This window comes from Acomys minous, assembly GCF_964271855.1.
Source record: "Acomys minous genome assembly, chromosome: 1".
Classification (NCBI taxonomy): Eukaryota; Metazoa; Chordata; class Mammalia; order Rodentia; family Muridae; genus Acomys; species Acomys minous.
The window spans coordinates 61,437,197-61,450,149 of NC_140483.1; the positions used below are offsets into that span (position 1 = coordinate 61,437,197).

The following is a 12,953-nucleotide window of genomic DNA, read 5'->3' on the forward strand; positions in this document are numbered from 1 at the left end:
GTCATCACAGTTCCCTTATGTCATCACAGTTCCCTTATGTCACACAGTTCCCTTATGTCATCACAGTTCCCTTATGTCATCACAGTTCCCTTATGTCATCAGTGTTCCCTTATGTCATCACAGTTCCCTTATGTCATCACAGTTCCCTTATGTCATCACAGTTCCCTTATCTCATCACAGTTCCCTTATGTCATCACAGTTCCCTTATGTCATCACAGTTCCCTTATGTCATCACAGTTCCCTTATGTCATCACAGTTCCCTTATGTCATCACAGTTCCCTTATGTCATCACAGTTCCCTTATGTCATCAGTGTTCCCTTATGTCATCACAGTTCCCTTATGTCATCACAGTTCCCTTATGTCATCACAGTTCCCTTATGTCATCACAGTTCCCTTATGTCATCACAGTTCCCTTATGTCATCACAGTTCCCTTATGTCATCACAGTTCCCTTATGTCATCAGTGTTCCCTTATGTCATCACAGTTCCCTTATGTCATCACAGTTCCCTTATGTCATCACAGTTCCCTTATGTCATCACAGTTCCCTTATGTCATCACAGTTCCCTTATGTCACACAGTTCCCTTATGTCATCACAGTTCCCTTATGTCATCACAGTTCCCTTATGTCACACAGTTCCCTTATGTCATCACAGTTCCCTTATGTCATCACAGTTCCCTTATGTCATCAGTGTTCCCTTATGTCATCACAGTTCCCTTATGTCATCACAGTTCCCTTACGTCATCACAGTTCCCTTATGTCATCACAGTCCCTTACCTCATCGTAGTTCTCTAGTGTTTCATCACAGTTCTTTGTTCCACCATAGTTCTCCATTTTGCCATCGTTGTTTTCTATGGTTCATAATTATGTTCCGCTGTGCCATCACATTTCACTATTGTCCCATCATAAGGATTTATGGTTATCACAATTCTCTGTGGTATCATCACATTTCTCTCTTTTTGTAATCACAGTTCTCTCTTATTGCATCACAGTGCTCCTTTGTGCCATCACAGTTCTCTCTTGTTGCATCACAGTGCTCCTTTGTGCCATCACAGTTCTCTCTTGTTGCATCACAGTGCTCCTTTGTGCCATCACAGTTCTCTCTTGTTGCATCACAGTGCTCCTTTGTGCCATCACAATTGTCTCTTGTTGCATCACAGTGCTCCATTGTGCCATCACAGTGCTCCTTTGTGCCATCACAATGCTCCTTTGTGCCATCACAGTTGTCTCTTGTTGCATCACAGTGCTCCTTTGTGCGATCACAGGTGTCTCTTGTTGCATCACAGTGCTCCTTTGTGCGATCACAGCTGTCTCTTGTTGCATCACAGTGCTCCTTTGTGCCATCACATTTCTCTCTTGTTGCAGCACAGTGCTCCTTTGTGCCATCACAGCTGTCTCTTTTATGTCACAGTGCTCCATTGTGCCAATACGGTTGTCTCTTGTTGCATCACAGTGCTCCATTGTGACATCACAGTGCTCCATTGTGCCATCACAGTGCTCCTTTGTGCCATCACAGTTCTCCCTTGTTGCATCACTGTGCTCCTTTGTGCGATCACAGCTGTCTCTTGTTGCATCACAGTGCTCCTTTGTGCCATCACAGTTCTCTCTTGTTGCATCACAGTGCTCCTTTGTGCCATCACAATTGTCTCTTGTTGCATCACAGTGCTCCTTTGTGCCATCACAGTTCTCTCTTGTTGCATCACAGTGCTCCATTGTGCCATCACAGTGCTCCATTGTGCCATCACAGTGCTCCATTGTGCCATCAGAGTACTCCATTGTGCCATCACAGTGCTCCATTGTGCCATCACAGTGCTCCATTGTGCCATCACAGTTCTCTCTTGTTGCATCACAGTGCTCCATTGTGCCATCACAGTGCTCCATTGTGCCATCACAGTGCTCCATTGTGCCATCAGAGTACTCCATTGTGCCATCACAGTGCTCCATTGTGCCATCACAGTGCTCCATTGTGCCATCACAGTTCTCTCTTGTTGCATCACAGTGCTCCTTTGTGCCATCACAGTGCTCCATTGTGCCAGCACAGTTGTCTCTTGTTGCATCACAGTGCTCCTTTGTGCCATCACAGTTGTCTCTTGTTGCATCACAGTGCTCCATTGTGCCATCACAGTGCTCCTTTGTGCCATCACAGTTGTCTCTTGTTGCATCACAGTGCTCCTTCATTGTGCCATCACACTTGTCTAATGTTCCATCAGAGTGCTTCTTTCTTCCATCACATTATTTTATTTTCCCATCACAATATTCCATTGTGCCGTCACAGTTTTCTGTTGTGCCTTCACAGTGCCAATCACAGCTCTCTATTTTTCCATTACAGTTCTCTATTGCGCCATGAACGTCCTCTATGGTCCTATTACATTGGTACATTGTGCCATCACAGTTCTGTATTTTACCGTCACAATCCTCCATTGTCTCTTCACTGTTCTTCATTTGCCAGCACAGTGGTCCATTGTGCCACCACAGTCCTCTATTGTCCCCTCACAGTGCTCCATTGTCATGACGATGTGATCAATTCCCCTTGGTGGGCACACAGAGGAAGAGGAAGCAGGCTCTCTGGATGAGACCTGATAGGCTATAGTCATATGGTGTGGGAGGAGGTCCCCTTCTATCAAAGGTTTAGGGGAGGGGAATAGGGCAGAAGAGGCGGGAGAGTGGGAATGGGAAGATACAGGTGAAGTGATAACAATTGGAATGTAATCTGAATAAATTATAATAAATTTAAAAGAATTTGTGGTTTTAAATGGACAGTGGTGCCACACGCCTTTAATCCCAGGCAGAGGCTGGCAGAACTCTGTGAGTTCGAGGCCAGCCTGGTCTACAAAGTGAATCCAGAACAGCCAGGATTGTTACACATAGAAACCTGCCTTCAACTCTCCCACCCACTGACCCCCAAAATAAGACGCTGTTGTTGTAAGTTGTAATGGATGGTTATTAGAAGCAAGTTGACACTAATTCATGAAGACCCTTGAAGGAAAATAAAGGAGACTACAACAAGCTGTCCCCAAATGGCGTTCCAGTCTTTAAAGTGATGGCACTCGGCACCTGCAGGCCTTAGTCATCCTCCCCGCTGCACTCTAGAGGCTCTGGTTCCAGCCACCAGTGTATTCTGGGCTCTTTCCTATTCCTAGACACAGCCAGAAACCATTAGTTCTTGCCATTAAGAAGTGGGGATGCTGGGTACGTTTCCCATTTGTTACTGAATTCTAATAGCTGGAGACTATTATGATTCTGAATAATACAATGTATCTACCATGTAGGCTAAGTGGGCTTTTTAGGAAATAACTAGTTATAATTCTATGATGAAATGTGTTGCTGAATTCTCCTGTACCCATCTGAAAATCAAATCGAAGTCATCCAGGTTATAGATTAGTTAGTACAGTGTGTGCATTCGTGTTGAGACTTCCTTTTTAAAACAAAACGAAAAGCCTGTTTATTGATTAATAACAATGAGTCCCTGTTGTGAAATGGGCTGCTGGAGAGGCGTGGTGAAAATGACAGAGTCTACTTCTCAAAGAATTTGCAGCCTTTTGGAAAGACCAGTGAAATAAATATTCACCTACAAAAGGCTTTGCTTATGCTCCAAACTCTGGTGCTAAGGAAGTGCCCAGGAGAAGGTTACAGAAAAGCTGTCTTAAAGGAGTGTACAAGTACATGTAGCCAGTCAAAAAGAGACGTCTATGGGGCTGCTAGGGTATAGGTCCAGCGCAGGAAACAGTTTGTGCAGACTCACAAAGATTACTGAGAACTGGTATACCAGACAGCCAAAACTAGGCAAGCACCTCTACCTCTGAGCTGCCTGGCCCCAACAAGAAAGACATTGTTGTTTGTTTGTTTGTTTGTTGTTGTTTCTGTATCTATTTTGTTTGTTAGTTTGTTTTTTAAGACAGAGTTTCTCTGTGTCACAGCCCTGGCTGTCCTAGAACTTGCTTTGTAGACCAGGCTGGCCTCAAAGTCAGAGATCCACCCACCTCTGCCTCCCAAGTACTGGGATTATAGGCGTGCGCCACCATGCCTGGCTATTTTATTTTACCTTGTAATACTTACTATGCATGCAACTGACAAACATGAAGATTCCTCAGAATTAGACTTAACATAATACAGTCTGGCATATCTGGCAGATATTCAGGGCTGGAGAAGTGACTCAGAGGTTAAGCAAACATACTGCTCTTGCCCAGGACCAGAGTTTGATTGGAAGCATCCACGTCAGTGGATTCACAAACACCTGTAATTGCAGTTCCAGAGGATACAGTACCTCCGTGGGCATCTGCACTAGCATGTATATACATAATTTTCAAAGACAGATCTTTTCAAAGATCTATTTACCTTATGTGTGGGTGGTTTGTTCGTATGTATGCATGTGCACTGTGTGCATGCAGATCCTATGGAGGATATCAGAGATTATCGCATCTGCTGGTACTGGAGTTACAGTTGGTTTTATGCTGTCATGTAGGTGCTAGGACTCAAACCTGATTCCTCTGCGAGAGCATCAAGTTCATCACTTTAATCCACTGAGTCATCTCTCTCACCCTCCAATGGCCCTTTAAAAAACAAGATATATGTAGTATATTTGGTCCAACCAATTATCATTTATTTGGGGGGCACATTATGACATTGTCTTTTTTTTAGTGAAAACCATTTCAAGAGAAATGTCAGCTTTTTAAATGAAAATTATTTAAAAAAACCAACCCGTAATTTAAATACCTGTCGCTTTGGTGATGATAGCATTCTTCAATGGCTTGTTTGCTAAAGGGAAGTGTCTTTAAACATGTCCCCTTTAGACACAAATTATGTATCCTATTTAATTCCTTTAGTATATTAACAGAGGTAGAATCCCACCTAAAAATGCAGTGAGGGATAATAAGGTCGGTACAGTGTCCTCTGCTGCCCACGGCCTAGGAGGAGCTGCAGAGAGCTTATTTCTCTGCTTCATCTGTAGTTTGGGAAAGTCTGACTCTGAGCCAGGAACAGAGAGCCTGCCTCCTCTTCATTAATAGAAAGCAGTTGACAGTAATCAATAAAGCGAATATAAAATGCTAGTACTAGTATCTTTGTAGAGGCAACAGTATGAAAAGGAGTCCCAAACACTTAAAATCTGTGATTAGGACTGTGATGGTGCCTTGGTGGTCAAAGTGCTTGCCATGCAGCATACAGACTGGAGTTTGGTTCCCAGAACCCTTGTAAATCTAGCACACCTGTGATCCCCATCTGAGGACTTGAGGGCTTTAGAGGAGGCTTCTTTTGTGCCCTCATGCCCTTAGCTGCAAGCTGTGGCTGTGAACGCGGAAGTCATCTGACTCTTGCCAAACTCTAAAGAATACTCTGCAATACGGGTCACCTCCACCATAATAGGAAAGAGAAGTTGGGCTCAGCTCCAAAACTATAAAAGCAAGTGGGAATCTGTGTAGGTTGAAGAAATGAGTGGATGGACAGTTGCTTAAAAAGACACGTGATGGGTTGGGGGATTCTTACAAAACTGACCTGACTGAATTTTTTATTTTTTAATATTTGTGTTCATGAGTGTGGTATTCATTTGTATGAGTACTGGCAGGGAAATACCGTGGCGCATATGTACAGGTCAGAGGACAAGCTGGGCTGGAAGTTCCTGTCTTCTGTCTTATTTGAGATAGGGTCCCTTCTTTGCTAGAGCTTCTCTGGCCAGCAAGTTTCCAGGGATCCTGTCTCCATCTCCCTCCTCACTGAGGAGCTCTGGGGTTACAGGTACCTCCCTGAGGAGCTCTAGGGTTACAGGTGCCTCACTGAGGAGCTCTGGGGTTACAGGTACCTCACTGAGGAGCTCTGGGGTTACAGGTACCTCACTGAGGAGCTCTGGGGTTACAGGTACCTCACTGAGGAGCTCTGGGGTTACAGGTACCTCACTGAGGAGCTCTGGGGTTACAGGTACCTCCTGCCACACCTGGAGAAGAGCATATTCCTAGCATCTTTCTCAACCCCGGGCTCTTTTTGTCTTTCTGCCTCACCCTTTTCTAGGTACCATCTGTGGCTAAACCCTTGCAGACACTTATTCTCAGCATTTGAACCATTTACTTTTAGGGTATATATGTATATGTGTGATGTACCATATATGTGTGCTCATGTATGTGCAGGTGTGCATATCCATGTGCATGGGTTCCGAGGCTAAAGAATGGAAGTGAGTGGTTTCCCCTGTTGTTTTTCAGAGTGTTCCTTGAGACAGGGTCTCTCACTGAACTGGGAGCTCCCTGTTATAGCTGAGCCGGCTGCCCAACAAGCTCCTAGGATCCTGCCTGTCTTCACCCCCCCAAAATGGAGTTACAGACATGGGCAGCCTGGCCCAGCTTTGAGGTGGTACTGGGGATTTGATTCAGTTCCTCATGCCTCTGGAGCAAAAGCTCTTCCCCACTAAGCCGTGGCCCCAGCCCCAGCCATAAGCCTTTCTAAAGCAGTGGATTGAGAGAGCTTGGGCTTCTGTCAGCGGTTCTGGTCCTGATGCAGGGTAGCTGATAAGAGGAGGGTGGCAACAGCTCACATGGGAGGAAGGCATATGAAACCAGGTTACAGCGGTTGTTCCAGTTGTAAGTCTAGATTTGGATTGTCATGGCTGTACCCTTTAAGCATTCCAACTTGACATTGTGCTTACTGAAAAGCTTATCCCCATAAATATAGCTCTTTAGGCAAACATGCACTTTATTGAAGTGCTTCAGTTGCCATGACAACATCTCTGGAGTTTATAGCAGCTTGTTTTGAGAGAACTTCATTTCCACTCTCTGGGGCTAAAGTTCCTTCCAGCCTCCAGGCTCGCCATATGATGAATTCCATTGTTCAGAAGATTTAGACATGCAAAATACAGCTTGCAGAATAAAACTTGGGCCTTTGCAGTTAATGGATATGAATTTTAGATAGGTAGTTTTTTAATTTTTAATTTTCAAAAAATTGCTTAAGCTATGTTAACAACCAAACAGTCACTCCAAAAAAATAAGTCTGTCAACTTTATTCCCCAGTGGCAGACACTTTCAGTTCATGGAAAAGCTGAGTGTTGCTCTTTGTTTTAATTCACTCAAATCTCAATGCTATGCTTTTGTAGCATCTTAGTCTATATTACTGCTCACATTGTAGTTTCAGCTATATCAACTGGTTTGTCAATAGACAAAACAAAATTTTACCTCTTTGCATCTCTGCTCCACTCCCCAGATACATACCTGTCTTCTTCCCACTCTTCCATTCAAGTGATATAATTTTACTAATTTTTAAAATTATGCTAATTTTGGCTTGATCAGTATCACTACATATGTTATTAGACCCATGTTTAAAATATTTGCAAGTGTACCATGGGATATACTGTTGGTTTATTTTTATGCCATTTAATGTACTAAGGTATTATGTATTTTTTTAAATTAATTTATTCATATTACATCTCAGTTGTTAGCCCATCCCATGTATCCTCCCATTCCTCCCTTCCTCCCACTTCCCCCCTACTCCCCTCCCCTCCCCTATGTCTGTGTCTGAGGGGGACCTCCTCCCCCTGAATATGCTCATAGGGTATCAAGTCTCTCCTTGGTGACCTATTATCTTTCCTCTGAGTGCCACCAGGCATCTCCATCCAAGGGACATGTTCAAATATGGGGCACCAGATTTGTGTGAAAGTTGGATCTCCTTCTCCACTCAACAGTGGAGAATGTCCTGTCCATCGGCTAGTCTGGGTAGGGGTTCGAGGTTTACTGCCTATTTTTTTCCTTGGCTGTTGCCATAGTTTGCGGAGGACCCCAGGGCCCAGACTCGCCTGTAGTTTTCCAGGACCTGCTGGATCCTTCTATTTCCTCTTTCTCCCAGGCTTCTCACACCTAAAGTCATAATGAGTGAGTTCACACAGAAGCAAAAAGAGCTAAATGGTATATACTCACTTATATCGAGACACTAGTCCAAGGTGTACGTCCCCATGAAAAATTGTACCTACCAGGATAGTGGGTAAGAGGGGAGGGCATCCTATTGAGGTATTATGTATGTTTAAGTCAGGGTAAACATGCAGTGCCGTTTTTATGGTGAAAACACTTAAAGTTCTTTCTTCTAGCTCTACCTTTTTGAAATATGCATTGCAATGTCCGCAGCCACTGGCTGTGAGGACACCAGAATGTCTTGCTTCTGTTTAATTACATCTTTGTTTTCAAATATCATTTTCTTTTCCCTACAACTCATTTCATTTTCTTTGGAGTTAGTCACTTTCAGAATTATCACCATCCTGTTTTTCTCATTTCCCTTCCCTTTCCTCTTTTTTCCCCTTCTTCTTCCCTCCCTCCCCTCCCTCCTCCTTCTCCTCCTCTCCTGTTCCCCGTCTTCTCTTTCCTCTTCCCTCCCCTCTTCCTCCTACTCCATCCTTTTTCCTTCTTTTTTTCCTCCCCCTCCCCCTCTTGTTCCTCCCCTGCTCTTCCTCCTTCCTATCTTCATTCACTCCCTCCCTTCTCCCTCCCTCTTTTCTTCCTTCATTCCTTTCTTCCTGCTAGACATCAAACCTGGAAACTTGTACATACTAGGCAAGTATGTGCTTTATCACTGAACTATATAGCCAGTCCTTCAGAATCTATTAATATAACCTTTATTGAATCTTCATGATTTGTATGCATTCTGCCCACTCCCTGGTTCCATTATGTGCTCTGTAACAGAATACTTGAGGCTGGAGCATTTATAATCAATGTAAGACTATTTAGCTCACAATTCTGGAGGCTGGACAGGCCAATATCAAGATATCGGCATCTGTTGAAGGCCTTTGTGCTGCTTTACCCCACAGCAAAAGACAAAGAGCAGAAGAAGAGAGAGAATAAAAAATTTCTTGAGGTCTCCAACCTCCTCATAAACAGCACCCATTCATTCCTGAGTGTGGAACCCTCAGAACACCTCTCCATAGGCTCTGCTACCCACCACTGTGGCAGTGGAGATCACGTGCTTAGTGCATCTGCTTTGCGCACGCCTTCACACCATATTGCTTGCCCTCAGTCCAGGATCCTACTTATCCAAACAAACTCAGGCTTACCCCATCGGAAGAATGTGCCTGCAGTTTGCTGCCAGGATGGGTGGAGTCTGTACCTGTGGCCTGGAATCTGTAGCCAGGATGAGGCCCAGGCTTGTGCACAGCCCTCTACTTCCTCATCCTCTTAGCTTGTTCCTGTTCTAGCTCGCCTCACCCTCTCCTTCCTGAGCCTTCGACATGACTACAGAGGAAACATTGACTGAATGTACAGCCTTTTCATAAACAGCATCCATTCGCTCATGAGTGTAGAACCTCTCCTGAGGCCCTGGCACTCAGCACTGTTGCACTGGGGATTACATGCAGCATGTATTCCTGTACATTCCATATGGCCAGCTTAGGACCTCTCAGAATGGAGCATCGCTTTCCAGGCATCATGCACTTCTTAGCTTCCTCAGAGTCTGCTTTTGACGTTGATGCCTACATCCTTTGCTGATCTTAGACTAATAGGTTGAATGAGTTCAGCCTCCTATCTTTATCCAAAATTTCTAAGTAACTGTATTTTTGTTGTTTATTAAGACATTTGCTTTCATTTTGTTTATATGTGTTTGTATGTATTTGTGCATATATATGAACATGCATTTAGGTGCCTGTGGAGGCCATAAGAAGGCATCAGTTCCACTGTAGTTACAGGCAGTTGTTAGCCACACAGTGTAAGTGCTGGAAGCTGAATTTGGGTTCTCAGGAAGAGCAGCAAGCACTCTTAACCACTGAGCCATCTCTCCAGCCCAGCCCCCTTTAGTTTTTTCATTTTGGAGCCCAGGCTAGTCTTCAGCTCACTGTACATCCCAGGCTGGTCTTAAACTTGTAACCTTCCTGGCTCAGTCTCCTGGAGTGAAAGCATATACCCCACAATCACCCAGTAACTAGAACTAACAGTTAAGAGATAGTATATTTATATTTTAAATTTAAGTTACCCCATATTTATCTCTTACTCTTTCTGGATAACTTGGACAGACTTTAGCTAAGAATGCCCATTCACAATTTTTATTCCTTCTATATAAATTTCCCCATATATTCTGTTATCTTAGACTTTACCTCTTGTGCTCTTGAGCCTGTCACCTCAGGTTCTTCCAGAACCTTCTTGTTTTATTGTGATTCTGCTGCTTTGGTAACACACCGTGACCAAAAGCATCTTGGAAAGGAAAAGATTTATTTCACCTTGTAGTTTATAGTCCATCATCCCAGGATGTCAGGGCAAGAAGCTGGAGAAAGGAGCTGATGCAGAAGCCATGGAGGGTACCACTTACTGACTGTTCTTCATGGCTTGCCCAGCCTACTTATAGAACCCACGGCCACCAGCCCAGAGGTGGCAGCATCCACATGGACTGGGCCCTCCTTCATCAATCATTAATCAAGAAAACATTCTACAGGCCAGTGTCATAGAGACATTTTAAAGTACTTATTTTTTTCTACTTTAATCTTAATCCTTTCCTTTTTACTAGTGTAAAACTATTTTAAGATCTGAACAGTGGTACCATTCTCCTCTTACCCATACCTCATTTCTCCTTCCTCTCCTCTCCCATACCCCACCTGTGCTGTTGTTTCAGTCTGAAGTGCCCCCCAAGGCCCCTCTGCTAACTACGGGCTGCGGGGATCAGAAGGGCACTGATCTCATCAGAGGCTGACTTCACTCAGATTTGTCATGGGGTGGCATCACTGGGGAGTGGTGTGGAGTAGCTGGTCAGAGCCTTGCCGAAAGAAGTGGCGTTCTGAAAAGATGTTTATCTTTTCTCCAAAAAGTCTGCGGTGCCTTTACCCGCTGCTGCATCGCTGCCGCGAGATGAGCAGCGACCTCCATGGCAGGCTGCCTGGGTGAAGTTCCGCCTCCCCGGGACTCAGGACTGACCAGAAGTTGAAAGGAAACTTGTCGCCAAAACAAGCTTTCCATGCTTAAAACTGATTTTGTCACAGAAATAAGGAAAAAAGGGGGGAGGGGGGCCATACTCGGATAGCTTTTCCGCAAGCCTCGTATATGTGGGAGCTCCAGGTTAGTAGGCTGCCTGGAGAAAAAACAGCCAAAGGCCATGGTCATGTGTGTCTACAGATACTTGCCTTCCCCCCCCCCTTTCCCCCTTTATTAAATAAATAAAGGTGCTTTCCCCCCCTTTATTAAAAGTGGCATGATGCTTTGATAAAAATGTCGGCCACGTTAGTGAAACTTGACTTCCCTGTTTAGGCAGGTGCAGTGAAGGACTATATTAAGATGATGCTACAGAATGAGTCTCTCAAGTTTCTGGTCTTCGCTCACCACTTGAGTATGCTCCAAGCTTGCACAGAGGCTGCCATCGAAAATAAGGTACTGTGATGATGTTTCTATAAAATAATGTTTAGAAGGTGTATTTTCACTATACTAAGTATCACTTTTAGTCTCATGACTTATGTAGGGGTTTTTTTTTTTTTAATCTTCTTAGGATAAAGTTTTAAAAATACTTTATTTAATCAAGAATTTATTAAGTATTTTCTTTAAATTTTTAATAATATTATTACTATTTATACTCTTCTTTATATCAATCTTAAAGTTTTCTTCTGTTTAATTTATCTGATTTAATTAAGGCTATTCTGTCTTGACAACCATTGTGGGAACTCCCTTTCTGACCCTGGAGAATGTTACTATAATGAATTTAAATCCTAAATGGTTTAGGATTTTACCAATGACTCAGGAGCCAGATATTGGGGTGAAAACCTGCTAGCAGAGAGTTAAAGAAAGCACTCAGATGACCTTCCTACACAGCTTACATCCCGATGGAAAAAGTCAAAAAGCCACAAGCCAGAAGATTGCTAGTTTACCCAACAGCCCAGGAGGAAAAAGCTAAAAGCCAAAAAGCCTGAGTTCCTTCTACTTCTCCACAGTGTCTTAAATAACCACCTCTCAAAGTCTTTTCTTTCTACTTAATCCCTGTCAGCTGATTTCTTGCTCCACCTCTTGACCTAGGGTTAACTTTATTAAATCCTGTGTACAGAAAGCTCTTGGGTTAAAAGTGTGTGCTAGGGCTGAGCCACACCATAATCACTTGTTTACCATAAACAGAAAAATTTTGGATTAAAGGTGTGTGCTAGGGCTGAGCCACACCAAACAAGAAAGAGGTGTTTACAGTTCATGATCTCCGGTCCACAAATGGGATCAAATATCCTGCAACAGGAGATACAGGGCATGAAAGTGACTTAATCGCACCACCACCTAAATGTGATTAATGGAAGAGAACAAATCCAAGGAAAACCATTGCCCCCAAAGTATGTGACCACACGCTACAGACACTTGTCACTAAGAACGAGCGTAGACTCAGTAAAGCGCATGGCCTCTCCGTGAGGTCAGGGATCCTCCCCGACTCCTGAGATCCACCTCAGTTCCAGTGTTCACGTCAGTGACAGCATCTCCCATTGTTCATTTCAACGTTGTACTTGCCATCTGTCCTGTAAGTGCTTGGCGCTTGCTCGAGTGTTCGGAGGCAGCTATAAGAAATGTCCTGGCACGTGGTGTGCATCTTGTACAGGTGGAGGAATACAGCCGGTACAGGTCGATGTTATCACAATCAGGACTAAAGCCAGGTTAGACATGAACTAGTGTGTTCATGATCTGATCTGGTGTCTTCCTTCACAGAAGGATTTACGATGGTATTGTGTGATGCCGTACCATGTCACCGATACTTTCTCATTGATGTTCACTCTCTGAGAAAGACTTTATTAACCTTGCAACTAATCTTTTAAATACCTAACCAAAGAAAAAAATAGATTCATGTTGTTTTCCTATTCTGAATTTATTTAATTTTAAATTTTCTGGATTCTGATCCAGGCACAGCAATCCACTTCTCCTCCTCACATCTGTCCTACTGATGTGTTGGACTCTCAGCTTCACAGAGTTAAAAATGTAGATCTTCATGGAGGGAGGTGGAGTTCTCCCCAACTTTCCCTACCCTAACCGTATATTTTCTTTAGAAAGATCCTGCA

General features: G+C 43.8%; 1 protein-coding gene across 10 annotated transcripts in view; it reads left to right on the plus strand.

Moving 5' to 3' along the window:
* Positions 1 to 12,953, plus strand: part of ZRANB3 (zinc finger RANBP2-type containing 3) — a 157,065-nt gene that overhangs the window by 97,478 nt on the left and 46,634 nt on the right. For all 10 annotated transcript variants that reach the window (XM_084775786.1, XM_084775784.1, XM_084775788.1 and 7 more), the window contains one exon: positions 11,185 to 11,304. In XM_084775786.1, the coding sequence (XP_084631912.1) occupies positions 11,185 to 11,304 (120 nt within the window). The remainder of the gene's footprint in view (positions 1 to 11,184; positions 11,305 to 12,953) is intronic.